Source organism: Marmota marmota, unplaced genomic scaffold (assembly GCF_001458135.2).
Source record: "Marmota marmota marmota unplaced genomic scaffold, marMar, whole genome shotgun sequence".
Classification (NCBI taxonomy): Eukaryota; Metazoa; Chordata; class Mammalia; order Rodentia; family Sciuridae; genus Marmota; species Marmota marmota.
Genome location: NW_026000016.1, coordinates 16,382,832 through 16,410,748, shown reverse-complemented (window position 1 = coordinate 16,410,748; position 27,917 = coordinate 16,382,832). Strand labels below are relative to the sequence as shown.

Below are 27,917 nucleotides of genomic sequence, written 5' to 3'. Positions count from 1 at the left end.
ACCCAAGTTCAAGGCCAATCTCTAACTTAGAGAGATCCTGTCTCTTCATTCAATTCCTAGTACTGAGGTAGCGGTGATATATATGAATATACACAAACACACCACACATATCACATATATATGAAAAATGTTATAGAAACCACAGGGAATTTCAACAAGAGCCTGGTTCAAAGTGATAATATTGCAAAGAGGTGGAGTGAACTAATGTTTTAATGATTTATCAATTGCATTCAGGGTCAGTAGGCATATAGAGAATAACTATAATAAGTTGCAGAGTGGCTAGAGATGATTTGTCATATACTGTGACATATAAGAAGGAATGAAGTGAACATCCAATAATATGTGATTGGGGATTTAATTTCTGTTCTGGTGGCTATTTTGAAAGTTGTATTGAAAACACTAAGATTTTGTGTACTTCCTCATCCTAGCATTATATTGCCAAGAATTATCTCAAGGATGTATACATATATATACATGAATTATAATATCCATTGCCACACTAAGAACATGCTATATGGCAGGTATTATTTTAAGTGCATATCAATTACCTTAGTCTTCATCCCAACTCTATGGGGATACTTGAGTATTATTATTACCCTATTTTACAGTAAGGAACTTAAAACACTAAGGAACCTGAACCTAATGTCCATGATCACTATGTTCTATTGTCCCTCCTCACAGTACTGTCAGAAAACTGATAAACTGAAAGAAATCCAAATGTCCACGCTGTGAAATCAGGAAAAGCATATGTTCTAGAAATCAATATACCACTGAGCAACTCATTCAGGACCAGACCTTGCAAACACTTTGCTCTCCAGAAGATGGTCAGAATGAATCCCATCATATCTCTTATGTTTCTTGAGGTCCCTCCTTGGCGAAGGGGAAAACCTCTCCAGTCAGCCATGATTGGACTCACATTTTTTTTTTTTTTATGGCTCATGTATTTCTTGATCTGGTTCAATCTTGAACTCCTCCTATGTAACCTCTAGAGCCTCACCTCAGAAACTGTAAACTCTTAAATCTTCAACATCTCTTAACATTTTCTCTACCTGCTTACTTTAATTGAACTCTGGCTATCCCCAAGGATCCTAACTCTCCACCTCTCCCAACTGTCTTTCTTTTAACACACCAAATACCCCAGGACTAGATGCTAGAATAGGTGACACATTGAGTATCATTGCTATTTCCAAAGCGTTACTCCCTTGTTCTATAAATCCCTTTGCTTCATCAACATTCCCCCATAATGAGGCTGCAAAGTTGAACTATCACAGATATGCAAGGAATATAAAAGCTTTTTGGCTATCATTTCTCTCATTCAGTGTTGGATCATTTCCATCAATTGGAAGTCTAACCACCATCCCCAACTGTCCCTTGACTTGTGACTCCTTTTTCTATTCTTTCTTTAAAAAGCCAGCCTTCCAATTGTCTTCCACTTGCTACTTCCATATCCTCAATGTTTTGTTTTATATATTTAAATACAGAAAAGTGCAAATGATAATACAAGTGCCCACATATCTACTATGCAACACGAACAAGTATTAGTATTTTTAGATATGTTCTAATCCATCTTTTAAGGATCAAAGCATTACAGATAAAATCCATGCCTACGTGTTTCTTTTCTCAGTTCATCTCACTTCCTTCCCAGAAGTCACTACAAACATGAATTTAATGGGAGTTCAAGCAGTGCTTCAGTCCTTTTGCTCATTTTTTTTTTATCCATTTCCTTCTCTTGACAAACATCAGGTTATTTCCTGGTTTTCAGTCTAACATAATCAATGCTTCAAAGCATATCCTTATAATATCTCTTCCTACCCAAAGTACAGAATTTATCTAGGGCTATACTGATCAATATAGTAACTATTAGTCACACACATCTCTGGAGCTCTTGAAACATTGCCAATCTATACTGTGATGTCACTGAAAGTTAGGATTTCAACATGTACATTTGGGGGAAGACACAAGCATGCTGTCTGTAACTGTTAAATGTTGTTAGAATTAATAGATTTCTTTATACTTTTTAAAAATATTTTTAGTTGTTGATAGACCTTTATTTTATTCATTTATTTATATGTGGTGCTGAGACTTGAACCCAGTGCCTCACACATGTGAGTGCTCTACCACTGAGCCACAACCCCAGCCCTCTTTATACTTTTTTAAGAATGGCTACTAGTAGAATTTAAGTAATCTATTTGGTTCATAGCATATTTTTCTAAACAGCACTGCTCAAAGTAGTAAATATGAAATTACTAGACATATATATGCTGGGCAAAATTTTAAATTGTTTTTGACCTTCTTCAGTCCTACTCCTTTATGTAAAGCTTTCCCAGTTCCCCAGTTCTCAGACCTTCCCTCTCCCTGAGTTCCTATGATGTTTCATCTGTATGTCTCATTAGGCATTTCAACTATCCAATTTTGTATTCTGGTTTGTCTTTTTGTGTTGCTTTTCCCTCTACATTAAGGACCATAGCTTATGAGTTGGCTTTCATAGCATTAAGCTCAGGGCCCTACACATTAGGACTACTCAAATACTTAACAAAGACTTAGACATCCCTGACTTGTTGATTGTCTGCTTTTAAGCTGTGATTTGTCCCAGAACATTTATTCATGCAGAAAATGCCATAAGTTTAATGTGCATCAGGCTTCAATTTGTTCTCCATCATAGGAGAAAATGAAGAAGTATCATCGGTTTCCACTTTGCCTCCTTTTTCATGATGAAACTGTCTGCCCAACACTACCCAATGGGCTCTGGAGTCTGAGTAATTGTCTACTCCTGGGCAAACAAGGCTTCTCAGATTTCTAAGACCTTGTTTTCAAATGACCTTGCTTTCAGCCATTTACTGAAATGTTGTGCCTCCAGTGCCAAAATAACATGGCATTATTATAGCTTGTTGAATTATAAGAAACAGAAGATTTTGCAAAAGATAAGGGGAAAGGAGTGAAAGCTTTGAATAAGTAAAAATCTTGTGAAAATCAGAGCTGCCTACATAAACTGGAAAACTGCTCTTTATTCTGTCACCCTCACTGGCTTTCTCACTGGGTAGCTCTGTGCGTGACACTATCTGCAGTACTATTTATGAAATGTTGCCTCAAACCCACCATTCAATTTGGTTTGCAAGTGGGGGCAGTTTACAAGCTCCTCGTTGGCAGGTCCTGAGCATGATGGGAAAAAAGGCAAGCAATTTTTAGAGCCCAGACTGAGGCAACCAGGCATTTTTCCTGAAATTTTTCAGGTAACAAGGCATAAGGAAATGTTGACTTAGAAAGATCTCTAAATAATGAAAGATTTAAAACGTAAAAGGCAGGTAGCACTGATTTTTAGTATAGATGCTGTTTCCTTGCCAGGGGTAAACTCCAGTTGTATATAAAAATAAATAAATATGTACATGTATATATACACACACACACATATATATATATGTTCTCCCTTCTGGGGGCTTGAGGCAAATCCCTTTATTTTTCTTTTTTCTTTCTTTCTCCCCCCCTCCCCGTTTTGGTGCCAGGGATTGAACCTAGAGGAGCTTTACCACTGAGCTATATACCCAGCTCTTTTTATCTTTGAGACATGGTCTTGCTAAGTTGCTTAGGGCCTTGCTGAATTGCCAAGGCTGCCTTTGAACTTGTAATCCTCCTGCCCTAGTCTCCCTCCCTAGCTGCTAGGATTACCACCACACCCAAATTTGTATTTCTTATAGACTTCTTAGGATAAAAAAGAAAAGCCAGAACAGAAACAGAAACAAACAAACAAAAACAAAACAACAACAACAAAAAAACACCCAAATGTGCAAAGAAAAGAATGTCACAATGAGAAAAGAGGGAAATTTTAAACCACTGAAACCCTGCCACGTGTGTGAAAGCCTTTTTATTGAGGAGAATAATTCCATAGAATAATGAGGTCCTTAAATATGTCTCTAGTCCTAGAGCACTGTCTGTACAAACAGAGAATAGCAGTGTTGTTGGTCTGCTGCAAAGGACAGAGGTCATGATGCATAGACTCCAGGGGGATAGAACAGAAATGGGCTATGTCAGAGATGAGGGGGGACCTGCCCTCTACGCTGATTAGTTTAGGTGCTGACTGCACAATCAAAAGGAATCTGCAGTGCATCTTGGTGAAGTATTGACATAGAAGGATTCTGAGACACCTGTTGTGATTACTTTTGTTTCTGCACTGGAGAAAAATGCTGGGAAATGAGCAAATAGCCATGAGATAATACTTAAGGAGATCTGACCAATCATTCTCAAAGTCAGTTAAAATCAGATGGTACCTAGGGATGTGGCTCAGTAGTACAGCTAGCAGGCAAGAGGCCTTAGGTCCAATCCCCAGAACTGACTGAAAAAAAGAAAAAAATGGAGTCTTATATACAGATTCCTAGGTTCCATCCCAGGCCTACTGGATCAGTGTCTTGGAGGGTCAAGTCTTGAAACTGGCATTTTTAACAATCTCCTGGGAGATTTAGTACCTAGCTATTTCGAGAGCTGGCCTTTGGAAGTAGTATTTGTACCAAGGGAAAGAGACCTACTGCTCTGATCTAGAGGTTTTTAAATTCAGGGTTGAGAGAAAGTTAAATCCACACTGAGCCAAATTAGACAACATGAAAAAGAAGCTGGAAATAGTAGAATGCTAGTAGTTCAAGGAATCCGCCTTACTCTAACATCTACAAGTTTTGCTTTCTGGCCTTGGGCAATATACCTCACTTTTTGTAAACGTCCCTCCCCAACCTGGAATTTTTCTCTAGTTCTTCCTTTGGCATTGTCAGATCAAGATGACTAAGCCTTTTAAGGAAATGATATTTTCTCATCCATTCAAAATACCCAACCATAGTCACCAAGAAGATAAGTTTTATTTTTATTCCTGCACAACTACCTATCTGATAAATTAGTTCTATAAACATCAAGCATTCTGTCCCAGTATTGCAGTCTCCATGTTATTTAGCAATTATGTCTTCTCACAAGTTTCTTACCTTCTATCTCCACTCTCTTTTTATCATATTTTCTAGTTGTTTATGCACGCACAAAAAGCTTTTCATCTTTGGGAAAGAATTTTCTTCTGTTTCAATACTTTCCACTTGAGTCAGCATGGTAAGAGAAAGTGACTTAAAATGAAAGTGGTGTTGGTACCATCTGCTGTACAACCTAAGCTGTGGGCTCTCTTGAGAGTTTTATAAACTATAAAATGACTGAACAAAAATTTAATTAGATACCTCTTAGATTCACTCATGTTTATTCTTTTTTTTCCCCCACTTCAGTGCTGGGGATAGAACTCAGGGTCTGACATATGCTAGGCAAGCATTTTTCCACTGAACTACACCTCCAGCCCTTCCTAATATTTTAAAATTTGCTCTTCTGTGTTATCAAATTTTCTTCTCTTGGTGCCAGATAATAATATAGGAAGGAATACTTAGAAAATAGACTTATTGCAGGCAAGTGGTCACAGGATTATTAGATAATTTATTCATACGTTGAATTTTTTTCATGGAATTAAGAAGACCTAAAGCTCCTCCATTGATCACAACTAATTTGCTTTGTCTAATCTTTCTTGAAAAAATTTTTAGGAGAGCTTTAGACCAGCAATCAGAAAATCTGGCTTGCTATCCAAGCAGATCCTTATTAATCTTGTGGCCTTTGGCTAGTTAACTATCATAATCAACTGGGAACAATGAGCTGTTTTGTCTCACATGCCTATAAAGATCTGATGAGAAAAATATATGAAATAAAACTTTAAAAATTATAAGAAATTGAATGAGGTGTTATAATGTATTAATAGTCAAAAATTATAATGTAATAACTGTGAAATAGTATTTTTAGTTGAAATAGGGATCCTCTTAGGAAAAAATGTTGAAATTGGTCTTGTTTTATGTTCTAATATATTGCTATTTTCCATTGGTACTGTTTTTCTTTTTCATTGAAATCTGACGATGGCTTTTTCTAAGCAGCATTTCACCTTAGTGTATGATTACAGAGGTGACCATGTTTACCTCAGTATAGAAATATGGTTTACACATACATAAGTTCATAATGAACCGTTATAAACTAATCCTTTCTCAACTATTCCAGGTGCCAAGGAGAATGTCAAAATACAAAAGACATGGTTTTTAACCCTCAGGTATTTACAATTTAATTGGAGCAACAAGACAAGAATACATAGAATGATACTAAAATATAGTAAGTAGGAAACAGCAGTCAGGAAAATATAGTCTGTATTAATGTATGAGTAGAGTACTGCATGCCCTAAGGCACTTAGAAATAAAACAAGGTTGTCTAGGTAGGGGAAGAAATAGGCAGAGTTCCTTGAAAGCTAGCTCATTAAGAAGAGGGAACTCTGCAGAAGAATCTTATGGAAATAAGATGATTATCTTAGCATAAGTCACCCAGAATAAAGCCTAAGATAAAGCATACGCCTAATGATTTTGGGGGGTATAATCCTAGGGAATCAAAAGTGAGGGAATAGAAGAAGAGGCAAGGAAGAGAGGAGGCCAAATGTGAGAGGCTACACCCCTGATCTGGCTACAGTTTCACACACACACACACAAAAAAAAAAAAAAAAAACAGGGGATTGCTTGATCTTACAGGCTATCTTCAATAAGGCTACTAAAACTAGAGCAACTTGAAACAGCCCAAATGGTGGGAGAGCAGTGCAAGCAATGTAATCTCTGTTTCCTGACTCACATTGACCTCAGCCAGCTCTAAGAGGTCAACATCCCTTTGCTTCTGAGTTGGATAAGCTGGGTCCAGTTCAGTGAGGGTACAGGTACAGGTTGGAACCAACCACCTGTAAGTCTGTGGTCATAGTTACAGGAACAGCAGCTGGAGCTTTGTGACCGTCATAGAACCATCATTTTCTGGGAAGTGAGGCAAATAGTCAAGGCCCACAGTTGGGAGTGGGGGGTTGTGAGCTGGGTCAAGGAGATCTGAGATGGTATATAAACTGAGTCATCAATTATTAATCTAGCATTTAGTGCACAAGAGGATGACAGAGGTCAGATAAAGACAGGGGGGAAGTAAGGGTAGGGTGATAGCAGTCATTTATAGGATGTGAGCCTGCATTAAAAATAGTGGGAATGGTCTGAGACTTAGAGATGAACATTTCAAAAGAAAAGCCTGTTGGTTTTAAATGCAAACATGAGATAGAAAATAGACAAAAACGAAAATTAAGGAAGCAAACATGTTCCTAAAGTGGTTCAGAGACCAGGTTCTGCTAGAAAAGCATTCTCGGATTACCATCAGATCTCGATTGGTACTTTTAAGAAAAAAAAAAAAATTGAGACTGGTTCTCTGTGCCTATGTGTGCCATTCTTCCTAAACCTAAGGAATACCATAGAAAAGTTGCTCTATTTTCAAACTGCCCTTTCCTACTAGAATTGCAGATTCTGGTACAATGGATATTCCTTGGGTCCTCCTATGGTTGGGATTAGTTTGTTCCCCACTGGTTTATGTATTAGAAGCTTCATTCTCAGTGTGGCAATGTTGGGGAGGTGGTGGAACCTTCAAGAGGTAGAGCCTAGCACAAAGTCATTAGGTTACTAGGGCTATTGCCCTTGGAATGGATTAACAGTACTCATGGGACCCAAGTTAGTTCCCATAAGAGGAACTGTTTTATAAAAGAACAAGATTGTCCCCCTACTCTGGCTTCCTACCTTGCCAAGTAATCTCTCCCTCTGTGTCATTTCCATCACAAATGCCATCTGCTATGATGTGATAGAACTATGGAGACCCTTGTCAGAACAGGTGCCATGTTGCTTGGACTTGCAACATCCAAAATTGTGAGCTAGTAAATAAACCCCATTTCTTTATAAAGAACCCAGACTCAGGCATTTTGTTATAGCAACAGAAAAAAAAAAAACCCACATGTCCCTTAGTGTAATAATTACTCATTCCTCCTACCCCATTTTGAACCATCTTGTTCAATATCCTTCTCTGATGAACAGAGTCAGAAATAAGGAATAGATTCTAATGGGAACTTATCCCAAGAAGAGGCCAACTTTCCCTTGTTTAGAGTGTATGGAATTAGCCAATTATTAGAGGAAAAGGAGGCTAAAACGTGTCAAATCAAAAGAAAGGTAAATAGTCTAAAACTGGAATATCTGTCCAAATGGGGCTATAGGAACACAAGAAGCTGGAGGGGGTCACAGACTGTGAGATCTGGTACAAAAATAAAGATAATAAAGGGAAGAGATGCCTAGAATGATTTCTGAGCCACTGCACTGATGCCCAGGGAGGCCCACACCATGTGCTTTACCAGCTACATCAACAGATAGTTACCTTGCTCCTGCTACTTAAAAATCAATAAATTTAATGAGAAAAAAAAATATTTCCTTTTTAATACACAAGAAATACCATTGGGGGGTAGTATAAGAACAATTGAGTCAGCTATAGAGACATTTGAATGAGGAGATGCTAGCCCACAGATTTACCATGAGGACTGCCTCTCATTCTGGAAATTCATTGGTCCTTTTGTTAAGGGAGCTGTCAGTTTTTGGGACTGTGTTTGCAAATGGCAGCCATAAATCCATTCAAACTAATCTGAAATCATAATTTTTTAACCCATGGAAAAGGGTTTAACTTTCATGCTGTGATGGAGCTGAAACCTTGTGTACTAAAGAATATTAAACATAAAGAATTTGTTTTTTAAATAAGTCATTGAAAAATTGAATTTGATAAAGGGAAGGAAGCAAATAGTAAAGATGAAATCGTTATCTAGAACTAACTTTTCTGCCTTAATAGAAAATTAGACGCACACTAAAATATAACCATCTTTTTGGTGTTTTAGAAAACTACTTTTATTGATTAAATGGAAATCTCTCATTCCAGGAGTCAGGAAACATTATCAAATGAAGATAGTCATCTCAAATTTCCTCTAAAATTCTTCAACTTAAAAAAATTTTGTGTTTATAGAGTGACAACTTCTGATATCAAAGATAAAAACAGTTATAGAATATATAGCGAAGGGGTAGATTAGTCTGCTTTCTGTAGAGCCTACTTCATTAGTACAAAATGTTTCATAATTCCCAAAGGAGAATTAGCAATCAGCATAGCATGGACATTGAAAGCAGCTATGGGTTTTGAATCTTGTCTGTGTTAATTAACTCATAACTTTGACAAGTTTCTTAACTCTTTTTACCTCCGTTTCCACTATACGTCTCACAAAGTTCTTGTGAGGATTAAATGAGATCACACAGGGAAACTGCTTGGAATAGTGCCTGACACATTGTAAGTACACTCTATAAATGTTGGTGGGCTTGAATTACGATTGCTCATTAAAAAAAAAAAAAGGTGAGGAAGCTTTGCAAAAAGCAACAAAACAAGATTTCAAAGAATTATTTACTTAAGAAAAATCTTTTTCAAGTATAGTAAATGTACGATTTTTCTTTAATGTTGAGTAGAGGCTACTGATAATAAAGTAGCATCTTTATTAAATGACTCTTGAATAGTTTTGTTTCCATTATTCTATGATTCAATTGCATCCTTAAATTGTCTACCAATCAATATATGTCTGGAATGAACAATTGGAATTTTGACTAGTTTGAGAAAATGAGCACAAGCTCAGTTTAGACTTTACAGATTACCACCTGGACAACTCGTAAAAACCACAAGGCAGGTTTATAGTTGCCTCATTTCATAGGGAGAGAATTTGAAACAGTCCATTCAGTCATTTGTTCAAAATGACCTAGCTAATCTATGATGAAGTGAATTATTCCCTAATCATCATCTTCCCCAAATCTATTTCTCTCATTTGCTTTCCAACTCAACCCGTGACAACATTCCTTTGTTTATCCAAGCCAATAGCACAAGACTTCCTGCGATTCTTCTTCATTCATTCCCACAGACAACAAAGATTCACTGCCTTAAATTTATTGGGTCCTCTTGTCTCTCCTTTCCCAGTGCCACTATAGTACTTCTCATTCCTCATCATAATTATTGCATTTCTCCAGTAGGTTTACCTATAGCCAAACTTGTCCCTCCCTACAATACTTTTTCCTCATTGCAGCCAGAGGGAACTTTTTATAAGAAAAATACACAAAATCAGAGGTTAACAAAATTCTCTAGAACTGCCTAAAAATAGAAGTGAACAAAGTTGTTTAATAACTTCTGGGAGCCCTTGCAGATGCATTCCAAACTCTTCACATGATCCTGATATGTCTTACTGGGAGAGTCTTGGCCTTTCACTTCTGTTTCTAGAACTCTCTGTTTCTACCATTTTGAATTTTTTGCAGAAACCCAAATGGTGCACACTTTGTCAGGTGTTCATGGGTTAACATAAGCTGTTTCCTCTCACCCTCTTTCTCTGCCTGGTTAAAATGTACTTTTTAAGACTCTGGTTATACCTGCTTCCTACAAAATGTCTTATCTTGAGCTGGATATTCCTCCTACCACTCTTAGATGGAATCTCTCCTTCAACTCACTTCTCTGGACTAAATGTTTCTCCTTGAAGGATGGGCCAAATTATGGTAACTTTTTAATTTAACAGATTGGGATTCAGAGATCTGAGTCAGGAACCAAGCATTACCTGTTCTAAGCACATATTCTATTTAGTATTAACTTGCTTTTTTGGAGTCTAGACATTTGAACTATAAATAAGCTATTCAATATGGCCATCCAGTGGCCAAAGTAAGAAAATGACTTTATTCTTGGGTATTTGTACATATTACATATTGACTCATCATATATTTAAGCTCCAGAGCTCTATTTACTCCTATGCCTCTTGTCCACTTTCTACCACTTAAAACAATTTTGCTTCCAACCAACTGTAAAGTAATGTTACATAAGCATTTCTATTTATTAATCATGTTCACATTCTCATTTAATACACACATGCACACACACACACACACAATGAGACACCATTTTGGTTCTATTATCCCTATTTTACTGGTGAGCAAATTGAGGATCAGGTGTGTAATTTTCCTAGAGTCACATGGTAATTATGTAAAGATTAAAGAAACTGAAATTTAACCCAGGACTTTGGCCTCAAACATATTCCCCCCTCTATTAAAGAATTTATCACATTGTTTAATAATTATTTCTGGTTTTTTACTCATTTTTGTTTTCACAATGTCTAGCAGTGTGCCTCCATTTGTGTATTATCTATGTTCATCGATAAATGTTTACATATAACCATCACATTATATCACACAGAATTATTTAACTCAAATTGATGCATGGATTTGGACGACTATCATAACATAAAATAAATATTTAAAAAGTAAAAAAAAAAAACCAAATTGATGCATGGAGATAAATTTGAATGCCTCTTCAAACTGTGCTTTTGAAAATACCATATCCTTGATCTTGAAGTATCCTCACCCTTATCAACTTGATATACTCCTCCTATTCATCAATTCAAACATTATTTCTCTTAAACTCTTCTCCTGGTATTTCCCCAGACAGAAATAAGTACTTTCTCCATTTCATTATCCAGCTCCCTGGCCACAGCTGTTTCAGCAATTATCACATTCCTGTAATTATTTGTTTACACAGCTGTCTTCTCCAGGCTAAGAGATCTTTGTCAGCATTTCAGGCAGAGGGAACAGCAATATCAAAGGAGCCAGCTCTGAACACACCTGGCAGTTTGAGGTGCAGCATGCATCCTGATGTGAGCACACAATAAGATGAGATTTGATTTTAGAGACTACTGTCTTCAGAACAGCTGGAAGCATAGAAACTCTTTCCAATGCCTATGCAAGGAGAGTTTTAACTCTCAATTTCCATTCAGATTCTTTCCAAGAGATAAGTTACCCGTTTTCAAGGCACTTCCTGAATCATCCTACCACTTTACACCAAAAAGAAAAGCAAACTCCTCAGGCTTCTCAAATAAGATAAAATCTTTCTGTGGAGTATTGCCAATGAGTGGGTGTGGGGGGTTTCAGGTTGAAAAACAGTAAAAGTTTAAATATTGATGAAAATATTGAAGAAGTGAATGAACACTCAGGGGGTTTCCAGTGATTTGATTTTTAACAAGAGCAAGTTGTTAGATGGCAGATTATTAAAAACAATTTTAGCAATAAGCACTATGATTTTTAGCAAATAAATTCAGAGGGTTTAATTAACCCAATATAGAAGGGATGTTCCTATAATTAATAAGAATTGAATATAAAGAAACTCCTTCCATTGATACTGACACCAGTCTTAGAAATAAGGAACAGGTCCTTGTTCCCCCAGTGTTGAAGATTAAACACCCAAGAAACACCAAGGCAAGCCTAAAAAGCAAGTTTTATTTAAGAAAGAGACAGGGACCACAGACTTCTCCAAAGAGAAGGGGGCCCAAGACTGGGTGTCAGTGGGAGTGGGTATATCTTGCTCTTTCGTAGACCCCAGAATCCCCCAGTCTCTGTTTTCCATGTACATGCCTAAGGGCAGAAGGAGCAGAAGCAACAGCAGGTATTCTTTATCAACTCCTTATGCTGGGAAGTATGATCCTGGAGGGTAGCTGTTAACAACCCATTGTCTTTTCTTTGATAACCAATCCCCATAATTCATTACCTACACTGACTGCCAGAACTTTAGGCCTCCCTGCCTCAGTTTGTTGAGGAATGTGACATTTCCTGTCCCTCAGGCTAGATGGGACTACAGGCAGATTGCTTTTTCACAAAGAAAGCATGTGGGGAGTCAATACAGTGGGCTCATTTTATCAAATTATTCTCTTAACCTCATGTTCCCATCTGTTTGTCCCCTTATACTACCTTGGAGTGTGTGTGTGTGTGTGTGTGTGTGTGTGTGTGTGTTGTCAAGAAATCTCTCTTTAACTTTACAAACAGAAAAAAATAGAAGTAGAATTGATCCTGCATCCATTTAGGTAGTAGTAATACTATAATCATGGATAGATATAGCTTTTGCAGTGAGGGAAACCACATTGGTCTCTTTAAGAAGTATATTTCTGACTAATTTTTTTACTTGTAATATGTAACAAAATATTTTTATCAATTGTATAGTAATATAAATTATAACCCAGTTTAATTAAGTATATAAATTGAAAACTTAATCTATAAGACAAATTTTTAAGGATTTAGAACCTTATTGTGCAGAGGAAATTTAAAAATTTCAGTTTCAAAGTACAACTTTGCAGAATTCAACAAATAATTTAAAATCTCTCAGCCACACCAATATGTTTCTGTGAGATAAAAATTTGAGGAGAAAATTGGAATGAATATGTAAGTTTAAATAATTGGTCATTGTTATATATATTTATATATAAACACATAAAATATGTATATGAAATCACTAATATATTTATGAATCCTTAGATACATTGGATATATTTATAAGAGTCAGATAATAGTTTTATCTTAAAATGCTAATATTTATATTACATAATACTTTAAATTTAATATTTTAAAAATATAGATGCCATCCTTTAAATATCTTAGCATGCACATTGTTTTTCAAAATTTGACTAGGGGAAATGCTAGAAAAACAATTTGAAGATTCCTGCTGTAGACCACTGATAGCCATGGGAGATATGATCAGCTTCTCACCACTCCTTCTCACCTCTCAGGCTTAGCTCCATGCCTAGACCAAGACACTGTTGCAAGAATTCAAGGCAACTGACTTTGCCTTTGTAGAAGTCACTCTTCTAGCCAGAAATAATTGTCTGATCCTTTCTAGTTATAACAACCATTCTGTCATTTTTATGGCCCTTTTAAACTTTCATCTCTTACTGAAGCCACCCCCACAACACAGTAACCAGGGTCTACTTTTCCTGATTTGTTCTGTCACCAGACATTTAACAATGTATTCTCTTACATTGTCCTCTAATGTTGTGTTTGAGTTGGTCTTGGCTTTATTAAAATACAATACTGTAGTCTCCTCCAGGGTAGGGACCATGCATCTCTAATTCCTTTTACAGGACCTACTCAGCCAGTGATGGGCACTTCATAAATACCTGATTATTATGCAACTTTTTCGGGAGAATAGGAACATCACTTCCACCCCTAGTGAAATCAGTGGGAACGGAGAAGGTAGTGTAAAGGCAAAATCATGAATTTTGAAATCAGTACCAGATTCTCAAAACTGTCTCCACCACCTATTGGTTCCTTAGCCCTTTTGAACCACAGACCTCTTTTTCCAGAAGGGGGGTTACCATATGTAGAATGATTATCCTGGAGCCTGGTATATAATTAGTGCCCTGTTTTAGTGGTCATCTTTTTCCTTTTTCTTCTCATAGTGTTAAGGGAAACAGATGTACACATGGAATAAATGGAATCCCAGGTTGACTAAAATGTGTGTGTAAAGAAAGTTGCTGTAAAACAGTCCATTCATTCTCATCCTCTCAAGCTGTGTTCTGGAAATCAAATAAAATACAACAAGTAATTTTAACTGAGGACCCAAATAAAGTGTTCATGAGGAGAGGGAAGCTGCTGCATATTTTGCAAGGAGGATGCAGTTGAGATAATTTCAGAAGGGTAACCCTTGAAAACCAAATCAGTCTCCTATTGTCATTCATTTATACACCCATGCTATCAGGAGGGCCTGAGAAATTCAAGGATCACTGTTCTTAGTTTGGTTTTAACTTGTCATGATTAGTAATATAGGTGTTTGCAATCAGGCACTTGAAATTTATTGTGCTTATTGGCACACAGTTATGGGCAAAAACTACACTAAAAAACTCATCACAAAGCTGAGTTTTTCATATTCAGCCCTGGCACCCTGACAATACTATTGCATCCTTTAATTTGTATTCTCCCGCCATGCCTTATATTATTTTCTATCTCTTTATTCTCTTTTCTTATTAATATTTCCCTAATTATTTATTTGTTTTCAAAATTATCTTTCTATCACTAGACTTCAAATTTCTTGAGGGATTTATTTATCTCTTTATATGTATTTTCTAGAATAATAATTGACAGGTAGATAAGCAATAGTTAATAACTAAATGAATGAATGAATAAGTTAATGTAATTATAGTTCACACAAGCTTATTATATCAGCTTACTGCTCTAACCCTAAGAATTCATTTATTTATCTTTAATATACATTGAGATTTACTAAAATTATATAATATTGTACAATAGTGCAATCATTTGCAATGTTTTCTTGCCTCTGAAGGACTAAATAATATTCATTGTAAATTAACTTAAAATTGAAGGCCAAACCATGTTTTGGCATTCAATTATAAAAGTAAATGCCATTATATTTTAATAAAAAAGTTTCATTAGAGTTATTATGTCACCAACTTTAGATTTCTAGATATCCTTCTAGGAACATAATAAAGAAAGGATATCACTATTTAGATAAAAAATTTATAAAGTAAAAATATATTTCCAAAGGCAGAACATCTAATTTGATGCTTTCCTTGTCCTCACAATTACTTACTATAATTTGAATTTAAGTCCATTATTTGCTGTTATCACTACTTTATAAAGTGTTTCTTTCACTGTGCTATAAAACTCAACTTTCTTCTATTCACTATTTAGTAAACATTCTTTTATTTGTTTAATGAATAGTTATTGTATAACATGTATATTGAACTCTGGGAATAATGTTGTTCTCTGTACCCCCAAAACAAAAACAAACAAATCTATCATGTATAAATGAAATATTAACTGTTTTACCAGTTTCTTTCTGAGTCAAGGGCCTCTTCATTTCATATTCTTATAATAGCAGAATCACAAAATCTTATAATCTTATAATGTGAATGGACCTTCAATTTTATGAAAATAAAAACTAAGGCCTAAAGAGGTTGTATGATTTGTCAGAAATTACAGAGCTACTTATTAGGAGCTGGACTTGCTCCAGGCCTCTTAGCAACCCCATCCCCCAACATACTCTTACCTGCTTCTGGAAGACCAGTCTTATTCTCTATTAGGGCCACTTTTCTCCATCCACTTGTCCAACAAATACTTATGTTGATGTGTTCTAGGGAGCTCACAGTTTCATTTTCTTTCCCATATCTGTTCATAACCTTGTAACTTTTATCTTGGTTAATATAATCACTCTCTACTCATTAGGCAGGTTAGAAATTTCCAAGTTATTTTTTTACTCTCTCCTTCATTCCACTCATTTAATAAGCAGATGGATTCAGTTGATACTAATTGCTAAATGTCTCCGGAACCCAGATTTCACTTTGGTTGCCTTTAATGATACCCTGGGGCACGTATATCCTGCCTCGCCTTCAAGCTGGTTCCCATAGCCTTGGGCTGTATTTCAAGTTCTATACTACTATTGGAATGAGTGTCCTTTCCGAAGCAAAAGAAGGAAGAGAATTTTTTTAATTTACTTTTTTAAAATTTTTTTTAGTCATACATGACAGCAGAATGTATTTTGACATATAATACATACATGGAGTGTACATACATCAATCATATTGTCTATTCTATTCTGCTGCCCTTCCTATCCTCCCTACTCCTCCCCTCCTCTCCCATCTTTTCTCAAGAAGGAAGAGAATTTAACTGTTATTTTCATACTTAAATAGGACAAGAGAGTAGCAGATTTATTTATTTTTAACAGTAGAAACAATGCCTTTATTGATTTCTATCCCACCAAACCGTGTACGAACATTCCCACTGAGAGTAGCAGATTTATAATTGACTATTTCGTTTAGTCGAAGGTTTTTTTAAAAATCTCATCTAGAAACTATGAGCCTTTTTCAGAGTGGCCACCTCTGCCTCTCTAAATTTCTCTGTCTCCTCTGATCTAGGACATCTATGAATACTGTCATCTTTAATGGACTCTTCCTGTTATTTTACACCTTCATTCTCTGGTCCCTGATTCTTCATTCTTCCTGGAATGTGCTTCTCCTGCCTTGTGCACAGATTTTTCCTTTTTTTGTGACTCCCATATGTTGTTTCACAATTGTAGCATACATTCCCCTCAGACATCTGGAGCTCTGCTTCTTAGTCATCTTTGGACCTCCAATGTTGGTGCAGTAGCTGATACTTAGTAGATGCTCAATAGGTGCTTGTTGAGCAAATAAATCACTCTCTGAGGAGCAACAGAGAAAAACATTAATAATATTGTTAAAGTGCATTTGTTGTAAAATAGAGGTATAAATGAAGATCATGAGAGCAAAGACTTCCCCCACCTCATCAGCAAGCCTTGCAGGTGAAAGGTTCCTATTGCTGACATCTGTTAGTGGGGAGGTTGAGGAGCCCTTTGAACAATTTCACCCTGACTGGCCATTTTGAGCTTTGGGGAACCCATTTTGACTTTTTAATAGCAGAGAGAAGGCAGAACTAAAGGAGACACTTGATCCTGTCTCACTCTAGTTTCTCTTTTGCAGAAAATTTAATACAATCGTGATATCATTAGGACAGGCTGATTTTTAGGGCTTTTATTTTTGTCCCACTACAATTCATATGCCATTTTCTATTCAACATTTTCTTTTAGAAATAAATACATTTCTGATTTAATTTCCTGGGGGAATCCGGGGCATTAGTACTCTTGGATCTTTTAACTTCTAGAGCCCTCCATTGGTCTCAGATACGCCATATGGTATTTCCAGTTAAGAATGTGTTATTCCTCTTATGTCTGATTTCCCCCTGCAGTATGCTATACTTTTCTACTTTCTCTTCTTGCAGGCATTGTTTCCATTACCACCCTAACTGTGCTGGCCTATGAACGTTATATTCGTGTGGTCCATGCCAGAGTGATCAATTTTTCCTGGGCCTGGAGGGCCATTACCTACATCTGGCTGTACTCATTGGCATGGGCAGGAGCACCTCTCCTGGGCTGGAACAGATACATCCTAGACGTCCATGGACTAGGCTGCACTGTGGACTGGAAATCCAAAGATGCCAACGATTCCTCCTTTGTGCTTTTCTTATTTCTTGGCTGCTTGGTGGTGCCTGTGGGTGTCATAGCCCACTGCTATGGCCATATTCTGTATTCCATTCGAATGGTGAGTTGAAGTCCACAAATGTCTCTCCTCAAAAACATGTCCATGGCAGAATATTTTGGGTGGAAAAAAAAATCAAACACTTCCTACATGATTGGTAGTTGCCCAGAGTTGTAGGAACTCTAGGAGACTTTCCATTTGGCAGAATTTTGCACTCTGAGTCACTCCATGAAAAGATAAATGAGGAATAACACTTACTTTCTGCACATCAAAAGGAGGACAGAAAGGGATTCTGGACAGACAAACTCAACAACAACACAGCCTTACATTGTGGAACATTCTTAGAATTTAGAAAGTCTAAAAAGAGAATTTCATGCTTCTCGTGATTCCCCTCCCCACCAAAGATCACCATGAAACACTACTCAGAATGACACTGGAAATCCCATGAGAGCCATAAAGGACCAGAGCTGAACACAAATAGATTACATGTTGGGAGGCAGCAGAGGCACTTTTGAACTAACCCAACAGTCTAGGCATGATCCATGTCCCAGTCTCCAACTTCAGCCATAGATGGTTTCCTTAACTACTGCTTCTTCCTACTCCATCTGCTCTTTTCTTTTATTAGAACACTCTAGTCTCTTGCTCACTCTTTCAAACATCTCTAACTTTTACCTTTTGTTTTAAACCAAACCTAGTTCCAGGCATCACTGTAAATCCTAACTAATTACCCTCAAGTCCTACATTTTTACTGTTTACACCCGTTTCATTGGGGGAAAAAAATCCCCGGGCCAATCCAATTGTTTTCTCCAAGGCTATAATCAAAACGTAGAGAGTTTCTGGATGAAAAAAAAATTACTCAGATGTCCTCTGAGGCCTGTCTTTGTATCCCTATAGGTGCACTCTCTCACACCATGGCTATAAAAAATCACCAATTTTCATTTTAATTTTTTACCGATTATCCCTCCTCATTAAATTATTGTGCTTGTTATTTGTTAGAAGAAATAAAGCCAATTAGCAAGGACTTTTCAACTCCCTGCCTTCCTTTATCAAAACCTCTATGTTAACACTATTTCTTAAGTGCCTCTCTTCAGTTGTTGAGTGACAGGGGAAGTCTCCCAGGACAAAGCTAATTCTAAATTCTGATTGTCCCCCAGTCCCTCCCATTACATTCTCTTTCCTAGGGAACTTTCTCAAGTGTAATAATTTTACTTTTTAACTTTTCAATCTCTACACTCTTCTTGTATCTTTCTCTTTAGCATATAGCTATGCTAACTTAAAATAAAAGCAAGATTTACTCTCAGCTTCCTCTCCCTATTGCTTTATTTCTCTCTTTTCACTGCTAACTCAAAGAACTACTGGTGACTTTTGGTACCATATTGTCACTCAATAAATGTTTATTTAACCTCTATTTATTGAGCATCTAAAATATGCTTCTCCTGCCTTGTGCCCTCCAAAATTCAGATGTCAAAGACTTAATCCTCTGTGAAGTGGGACCTTTGGAAAATAAGGAGGGTTAGATCAAGTCATGAGAGTGAGGCTTATAAGAAGAGATAACAAAAAGCCTGTTCTTTCTCCCACTCTCCTTCTGGGTGAGCATATAGTAAGACCGCCACTTGCAAGTCAAGAGAAGATACCTCAGAATGAAACCTGCCTTGCCAGCACCTTAATCCTGGATTTCCTACCCTCCAGAACTGTGAGAAATTTCTATCGTAGCTCAAGGAGTTAGTAGCTGAGTAAATTCATACAGTATTTATTCCTCAACTCTTTGCAAATTTGTACCTCCTTCCTCTACCACACTCTCTAAAATAGCCCTCGTTTAAGGTTACTGATTATCTCCTAAATATTAAATCCAATGGGCACATTTCTTTTTTTTTTTTAAGAGAGAGAGATAGAGAGAGAAAGAGAGAATTTTAATATTTATTTTTTAGTTTTTTCGGAGGACACAACATCTTTTTATGTGGTGCTGGGATCGAACCCGGGCCGCAGGCATGCCAGGCGAGCGCGCTACTGCTTGAGCCACATCCCCAGCCCCTGGGCACATTTCTTTTTTTTTTTTTGTTTTNATGCTAAGTGAAGCTAGCCAATCCCTAAAAAACAAATGCCAAATGTCTTCTTTGATATAAGGAGAGTAACTAAGAACAGAGTAGGGTCGAAGAGCATGGGCACATTTCTTATTCATATTGTTTTCTGGCATCTGTGGTATATGAAACTGTTGATGACGTCTACTTACTTATGACTTTCTCCCCTTATTGATTCAAGGACCCTTTTCTCTGCTACCTTCATTCCTGACTCTCCAGCCCCATCTTCTTATGGCTCCTTTAAGAGCTTCTCTTTCTTGTTTCTCCCCAGCATTCTCTGCTTAGTTCTCATCTGTTGCTACACAATGGCTTTCGGTGAATTCATGTACTGCCAAGATTTTTTTCTAAGAAAGGTTTGATGACTTCAAAACTTTTATCTCTAATCTAAATCTTTCTTTTGATTTCTGTTCAATCCTCACATTCAATTGAACACCTTCATTGCGATAGTCCACAGGCTTGTCAAATTCAACATATACAGAGATTAACCTGCCATCATTTCTACCAAATCCCCTACCCTCCGTTCTCTTTCTCACTGAATGATCAACATTCCTAGCTACCTAACCCCAAAATTAGGGAGTTCTCTTGACTATCTGTCATTTATCTCCTCCCCTAATCCCAACTAGTGATCAATTCTTATCTATTCTACTTAAATATTTTCCCATATATCCAATTTTTGCCTCTCTCACTGCCACAGACTCAATTCAAAAGAATCTTAGTTCTCTTTCCTTTATTCTTGCTTTCCTCTAACTCATATTCTGCCCACTGCCAACAGAGTACTTATTCTTAAATATTACCTGGGGGTTCCACTGCTTTCATGATTGAAAATGAAGCCTTTGAGTAGGGCTAGCAGGTCTTGTGTGGCATCTCCTATCTACTGGTTCAGCCTTATTTCTTGACACTCCTCTCCTTGCCACCTCCAGCTAACTGCAACATTTCTTGTTCCCAGAACCTGACACATGGTGTTTTTTTCTCTGCCTTAGCACATTTTCTTTCTCTCTCTCTCTCTCTCTCTCTCTCTCTCTCTCTGGCTCTCTTCCTCCCTCCCTCCCTCCCTCCTTCCCTCTCTCCCTCTTGGCCATCACTCCTCCTTACTTGGCCAGTTTCTCCTCTCCCCAGAGGGCTCAGATCAGGGTTTCTTGCTCTAAGTCACCCTCAGGACTGGTTATCCAGCCTGGTGCATCTCATAATCCTCCTTGCTTCCCTCCTTCATATTGAAGCAAGTGTTTGTACACCAGCCACCTTAACCCAATAGTGAGATTCTCAAGAGCAGAGGCCAAATCTCTAAAGCTGAAACTGTACCTGCCTGTAACAAGTGATCAATCACTATTGTTGGAATGAATTATGGAGGGCATAGAGAGGGAAAGACAGGAGAAATGGTAAAAATGTAAAGAAATTTGATTTTAGATTGTTATATTTCTTCAACATAGAACACAGTGCATACATGTAATTTTCCGCTATTCTTCTGTTCAGAGAGAGGTGACTCATAACAGTAGTGGTGACATAGCTATTCATTGAGACTAAGGGCTTGTATGAGGTTTTTGAAGATCTTCAGGTGTATGGGTCAATAGGCACAAGGCATCAGCCATTCATCTTAGGAAGAAGACACTGTCAGAGGAAATTCTGGGGAACTTTTCTTAAGTGGTTTATTTTTTAGGACAAATTTGTACATTTGCTTTTGCTTCATCCACAGTGATTTTGAAAAATACATACAAATGGTTGAAAAGAGGGTGAGACCTAAAGTAGAGCTCTCAATTTGAAAAAATGTTGAATGAGCTGAGTCAAGGAATAATGAGAGTGATGAAATAAAAAAGTCAAAAAGATTGAAAATAATTATGGGAATTTCACAAATACAAACCTCATTGGTCAGGACATTCTCCTTATACTAAAGAGGGTCTGGGGAAATACAGACCAACATTTGCTTAAATTAACTTCTCTTCCATGCATATAATTCCAAAATAATAAATGAGCACTCTGCCTTTATAAATGGTGAGAGACTAACTTGCCCAGAAAAATAGTAAAAATAAAACTGTTAGGACCTAGATAGTGGGGGCTTGGAGGAAAGATAATTAGACATGATTATATACTAGCTAATTGAAACTCTGAAGAGTCAAAAATAATGATTATAAATATTTTATAGAAACAAAAGTGCATATAAGTATGTTAGTTTCTATAATATTTCAAATGTAAATAAATAATCTCAAAAGCATCTGCACAATTTGGATCCACATACATGTGATGAAACTGGAATTTTCATAGATGGTTTTAAACTTCTTTTCATCTTTATTCCTACAGAATGTAATTGACTTGTTCAATATCACACTGGGAGCAAAATCAGATTATCTGATTCTAATATAAAGCTTCTACAAGAACCCCACAATATTTCTATAAACTGGAGGAAGCATGTCTTCCCCCAAAAGAGTGGCATTATGAAAAATAGAAAAATATCCTATCACATTCAATAAAATAGTTTCTTTTAAGATAGGATGGTATAATAGAATTCTATTATAAGTAATCAAACATTTTATTTTTTGTGTGTTTCCTTCTATTCTTTGTTAATCTGAATATGATGGTATAATAGAATTCTATTATAAGCAATCAAACATTTTAATTTTTTGTGTTTCCCTCTATTCTTTGTTAATCTGAATATGTGACTTTAATGTGAATATAGCTTCTTAAATAAAATTTAGATGACATCAGTAATTTAAGGATATCATTTCAAATATATGCTTTAATACTATAAGCACATCTTAATAATTTCTTTCTATAATTTTTTCTAGCCTTTATGATAATATTAGAATTAGAGGATTCACTTAAGAGTTTGTTGAAATATAATAAAGTTCCCAGTTTAAAACTATCACTATGAAGTATTGATAGTATGCCAGATACTTTTCTTTTAAAATCAATGTATAAAGTATTTATATTTTTTTTAAGAGAGAGTGAGAGTGAGAGAGAGAGAGAGAATTTTTTTAATATTTATTTTTTAGTTATCAGCAGACACAACATCTTTGTTTGTATGTGGTGCTGAGGATCGAACCCGGGCCGCACGCATGCCAGGCGAGCGCACTACCGCTTGAGCCACATCCCCAGCCCCAGTATTTATAGTTTTATAGCAAAATTAGTATAACTTCTTACAGTGACCACTTAAGAATAGATTTTTGGAATGCAGAAATATTCTTTTAATCTCCTTAATAACACATTTCTCATAACAATAAGAGAAGTTCTACAGAATGTTACTCAAGAAACTCAAAGAACTTTCTAACTATACATCATTATTCCTCAATACTTTTAATGAGGACAAGCTAGTAGATGTGCTGATTTTAGAGGAATGAGGCACCCTGAGTTTTATCAAATGCCGTTCTTTGCAAACAAGCTTCTGATGAAATCAACCATAAAGAAAATCCTCACCAAATCCTACTTATTAGTTTATAGTTATTAGCAGTGAATTGAAAGGCACAGTAGTTTCCAGCAAGAATTCATTGGGGATTAAGTTCTCATCAAGACCAGCTGTGGGTTTAACTGTGCAGAACTCCTGACATGACATGAGTTTGTTGCCTGATTTGAGAATTTGCCAATTAATGCTCTAAATGGAAAATATTCTTAATCATGGAGAAATTGTTTCCATTTTATCATAACTCTTTCATGCTGTCTTTTGAAGGTCTAGGCAGAATAATTTATTTCATTCTCACTGAACAAATTAGAAAAGTATTAAAAACCATGAAAGAATCTAAGATACTATTGAAGAGACTGAGATCCAGAGAGATGAAGGCTTTGCCCAGCTTGGATCACAAGTCAGGGCTTGGATCACAAGTCAGCCTCCCAGGATCCCATTTAGTTCTCCCCACAAAGGCAGGGCCAGTAATGCTAGTTGCATATTTTATTAAAAGCAGCAAAAGAAGATGATTCATTTCTCAACCCTTTTCTTTCTCCTTTCTGTAGCTTCGCTGTGTTGAAGATCTTCAGACAATTCAGGTGATCAAGATTTTAAGATATGAAAAGAAATTGGCCAAAATGTGCTTCGTGATGGTATTTACCTTCCTGATCTGCTGGATGCCTTATATTGTGGTCTGTTTCTTAGTGGCTAATGGTTATGGACAACGGGTCACTCCAACAGTATCTATTGTTTCTAATCTCTTTGCTAAATCCAGCACTGTATACAATCCAGTTATTTATATCTTCATGATCAGAAAGGTAAGCTTTGTAATTGATTTTACCATGTGGGAGGGGTTGGAAAAATATAATACTTTTATAGAGGTAATTCAGAACAGCTTCAATGATAAAAAATCCAAATCAAGGATTTTATAGAAAAGTAAAGGGTTCAGGAAGAAATGTTGAATATTGCCAAAGAAAGTAATAAATTCTAGTCTTAGTCCTTACTTTATTTATGTGTTACGAAATGAGGGACCACGACCTCAATAGTCAAATTATAAATGCATTCACTAACAATTACTTGTTGTACCCTTTCTTTCAACCAAGGCACTAGAGATGAGTGCTTCTTAAACTTTCTTATGTATGTACCACATCTGAAAATATTGTAAAAAATGCATCTTCTGATTCAGTATGTCTCTGTGCCCAATATTCTGCATTTCTAACAAGCTCCCAAATGATCCTGATGTTGTTTCTGTTTCCTGGGAACTTGCTTTAAACAGAAAGTCTAAATGATACAACAAACAAGAATGAATAAGACAATGGTTCTTGCCCATAGTGTTTTATATGAAAAAACATTTTTTTTTTTGGCACAGATACTGTGTGTGACCCTACTGATTAGTAATTTTTATTTTTTAAAAATTCTCCACCTAATTAACCCATTGTTCTAAATGTGCAACACATAAAAACTTAAATTAAACTATAAGTGTACCACATATGGTAAGTTTGAAATAATATTTGAATGTTTATTATGTTTGCAGGATTGAAAACTTAGGATTTAATAGGTTAAAGGAATATTCGTGAGTCACTTAGGCTATGAATTCTACCAGGAAGGGCTCTTTCTTTGCTATTTATATTATTTGTAGATTATAGTACAGTAGTCCGTGATGACTGAATGTTTGTGGACTGGATTCATGTTCAAAATCCCTTAAATAAACAGACATATTATTCACAGAAGGTGTAAACATTGAACCAATAAGGATTATAAGGTATTAAATAGTCCTATGTGGTCTAGTTAATAAGAATTTTAATAAATAAAAGACATAGAACTCCAGGATGACGTAGGTAGATCTGAGGCTTACCCTGCATCTGCTAACAAACAACAACAAAACAGCCCAAATTAAGCTCAGCTAATTTTCTTGAATGTTAACTTAGATTAAAGGCCAAGTTTTTACTTGGCCCTTATTTATTAGATCAACTTTCTTTTTTTTTTTCCCTCTATCCAGTTTCGAAGATCCCTTTTGCAGCTCCTATGTTCCCGACTGCTGAGGTGCCAGCAGCCCGCTAAAGACCTACCAGCAGTTGGAAATGAAATGCAGATCAGACCCATTGTGATATCACAGAAAGATGGGGAAAGGCCAAAGAAGAAAGTGACTTTTAATTCTTCTTCCATTGTTTTTATCATCACCAGTGACGAATCTGTATCAGTTGATGACAGTAATGGAACCAGTGGGTCCAAAGCTGATGTAATCCAAGTTCGTCCTTTATAGAAATGAAAGATGGAGCCTTAGATGGGACAGCACATTTGGACTTATAAGGATTGTTCTGGAATTCCCATTCTATGTAGTATCAACAGAATTTCTGTGACACAGCAGGAAATCTGAGTTGCCCATATGTTCTCTGTCCTCAACAAGCAAGACACATTCTTTTAATTCAATGGGTGCTTTACATAATGAAAAAACATTTATGGCACAAGATGGGCATCTGGCACCATCATCTTCTAATGTGTTGAGAATTTTCATTTCAAATGTATTTTTAAATGACTATATTTGCCAAAGCACACTGTAAAAGTAAATTTTGTCTCATACATATGTATGAAATAGCTAGACCTTCTTGAATTCTCTGTAGTGTTGGGTCCTATTCAGTCATGTTATATGACCAAATTAAATTATCAAGGGAATAATTCTAGGATGAAAATCAATCTGAAACAAACAAACAAAAAAAAAAAACTGCGGTTACACATGTAGTATGATAAAGAAAAGCTTCATACTAACATGTTGCTGAGTAAGTGCCAGAAGACACAATTAGGAAGCATCACAGTAAAGAGAATAAGATGACTTCAAGGTAATCATGGTGTGTGGTTAATTATGCACTAGTAGGAAACACACAGGTGGAGATGATGTTGATGGCAGAGCAGTATCTCCATCTACTTCATTTCAAGTGTGAGCATGGCAGGATTATCATTTTATTTTAATACTTTCCCACAATTTTGGCAAGAAAAGGAGTTCTAAGTAAGAAAACAACTTACATTTGAAGAGGGATGAAAATAAGTGTTTAAGTGTATTCATAAAATGTATTATTCAATATTCATTGCCCATCAATCACTCCACTGAATAACTGATGGTCAATGTTAGTGAAGGGGCCATTTTTCCATGGGTCATTGTTTAGACATGTAGGATACCAGAATATGCTACCCTTGGGTAGCATATGTCCATTTTGCATAAGCATTACTTTGATCTGAAGACAGTTGAGAAGAAGTGATATAAGGAAAGCTCTCTGGAGCCAGGTGTGGTGGTACATGCCTGTAATTCCAGTGGCTTCAGAAGCTGAGGCAGAAGGATTACAAGTTTAAATCCAGCCTCAGCACTTTAGTGAGGCCCTAAGCAACTTAGTCTCAAAATGAAAAGGGCAAAAATAAAAGGGATGTGATTCAGTGGTTAGGCACCCCTGGATAAATCCCTGGTACAAAAGAAAGAAAAGGAAAGGAAAGAAGAGAAAAGCTCTCTGGCTTCCACCTATATTTGCTTAAACCTGGGACATACATTTAAAAAGGTATTCTCCTCTCTTCTACCAGGAAGGACAAGACCCATCACAGAGACAACTTAGACACTTACCAGCCTGTAGACAGCACCAGAAGAATTTCTATAACTCCCCTTTGCTAATCTCTAAACAAGTTACTGCCCCTAGAGACTCAGTCTTTTTCTTTTGTCTTGTCACTTCTCTAGCAGTTTGCTGTTTGTTGAAGATGCCATATAAGCCAGGGAGTTCTAAGCCAGCTCTTTTGAGATGTACTCATTCTTTGGGCATCTCCCTTGTATATATGAAATATATGTTAATAAAATTCTGTTTGTGTTTGTTCTTCTCTTGTTAATCTGTCTTTTGTTGTAGGGGCCCCAGCCAATAGATCTAACATAGGTAAAAGGAAAAAGTATTACTTTCTTCCCCTACACACTAAACATGGATTATTAGTGTATCAAGAACTTGAGAATGTCTTTGACAATAGAGAAAATAAATACTGAATCATTTTATTTTACTGCCTATTTTTTTTATTTCCTAGATGACTCTCCTTCTAGTGTTACATCTTTATAATTAATTGTATTTGAAGAACTTCTAAATGGCTCAGTTGGCCTATTGAAGAAAGAATAACCAAAGAAAATATTTCACTAAATGCGTTTTAAAAAAATCAAGTTCAATGCTGGTTCTGTTGTAGTATATGGTTCAAGAACAAGTTACTAAACTGTTTCTAAGGGTCTGAAATTGAATAAAATATGGCTTCATATTTCTATAAAAGCTGTCTCCCCTTGTTTACTTTCTACTCTCTTATATAAGCGTTTGTTTTATGAATAAAATCTTTTCTTATCCTTCACTTATTATTGCATTAATGGCCTTTTTTTTTTAATCTTCAGAAGGGCATACATAGCATTGAAAACCAGGAAATGAAATAGATTCATTCAGTAACTCTTTGGAACTCCGCTGAATCATTTATACTTCATTTATACTTCCGGTTTTATCAAGTGAATCTGAGCCTTGCAATTAGAAAAGGTCCATCCAGATGATGAAAAGCTCAGTTAACATGTTAGGCAAAACTGTGATTTTTTTTTTTTTTTTTTTTTAGTCTCAAGTGTTGTCAATCTTATTGTGAGTCCTACTATGTCCTTTAAAGAAAACACACACACACACACACACACACACACACACAATGAGTGCCTTCC

The 27,917-nt window shown here is 36.3% G+C and overlaps 1 protein-coding gene across 1 annotated transcript in view; it reads left to right on the top strand.

The window, feature by feature from the left end:
• Opn3 (opsin 3) overlaps positions 1–27,571 on the top strand; it is a 42,782-nt gene extending 15,211 nt beyond the window's left edge. The window contains exons 2-4 of the mRNA XM_015483540.2: positions 17,508–17,827; positions 23,779–24,030; positions 25,212–27,571. Of these exons, the coding sequence (XP_015339026.1) occupies positions 17,508–17,827; positions 23,779–24,030; positions 25,212–25,475 (836 nt within the window). The 3' untranslated portion in view covers positions 25,476–27,571. The remainder of the gene's footprint in view (positions 1–17,507; positions 17,828–23,778; positions 24,031–25,211) is intronic.
• The last annotated feature ends 346 nt before the right edge of the window (positions 27,572–27,917 follow it).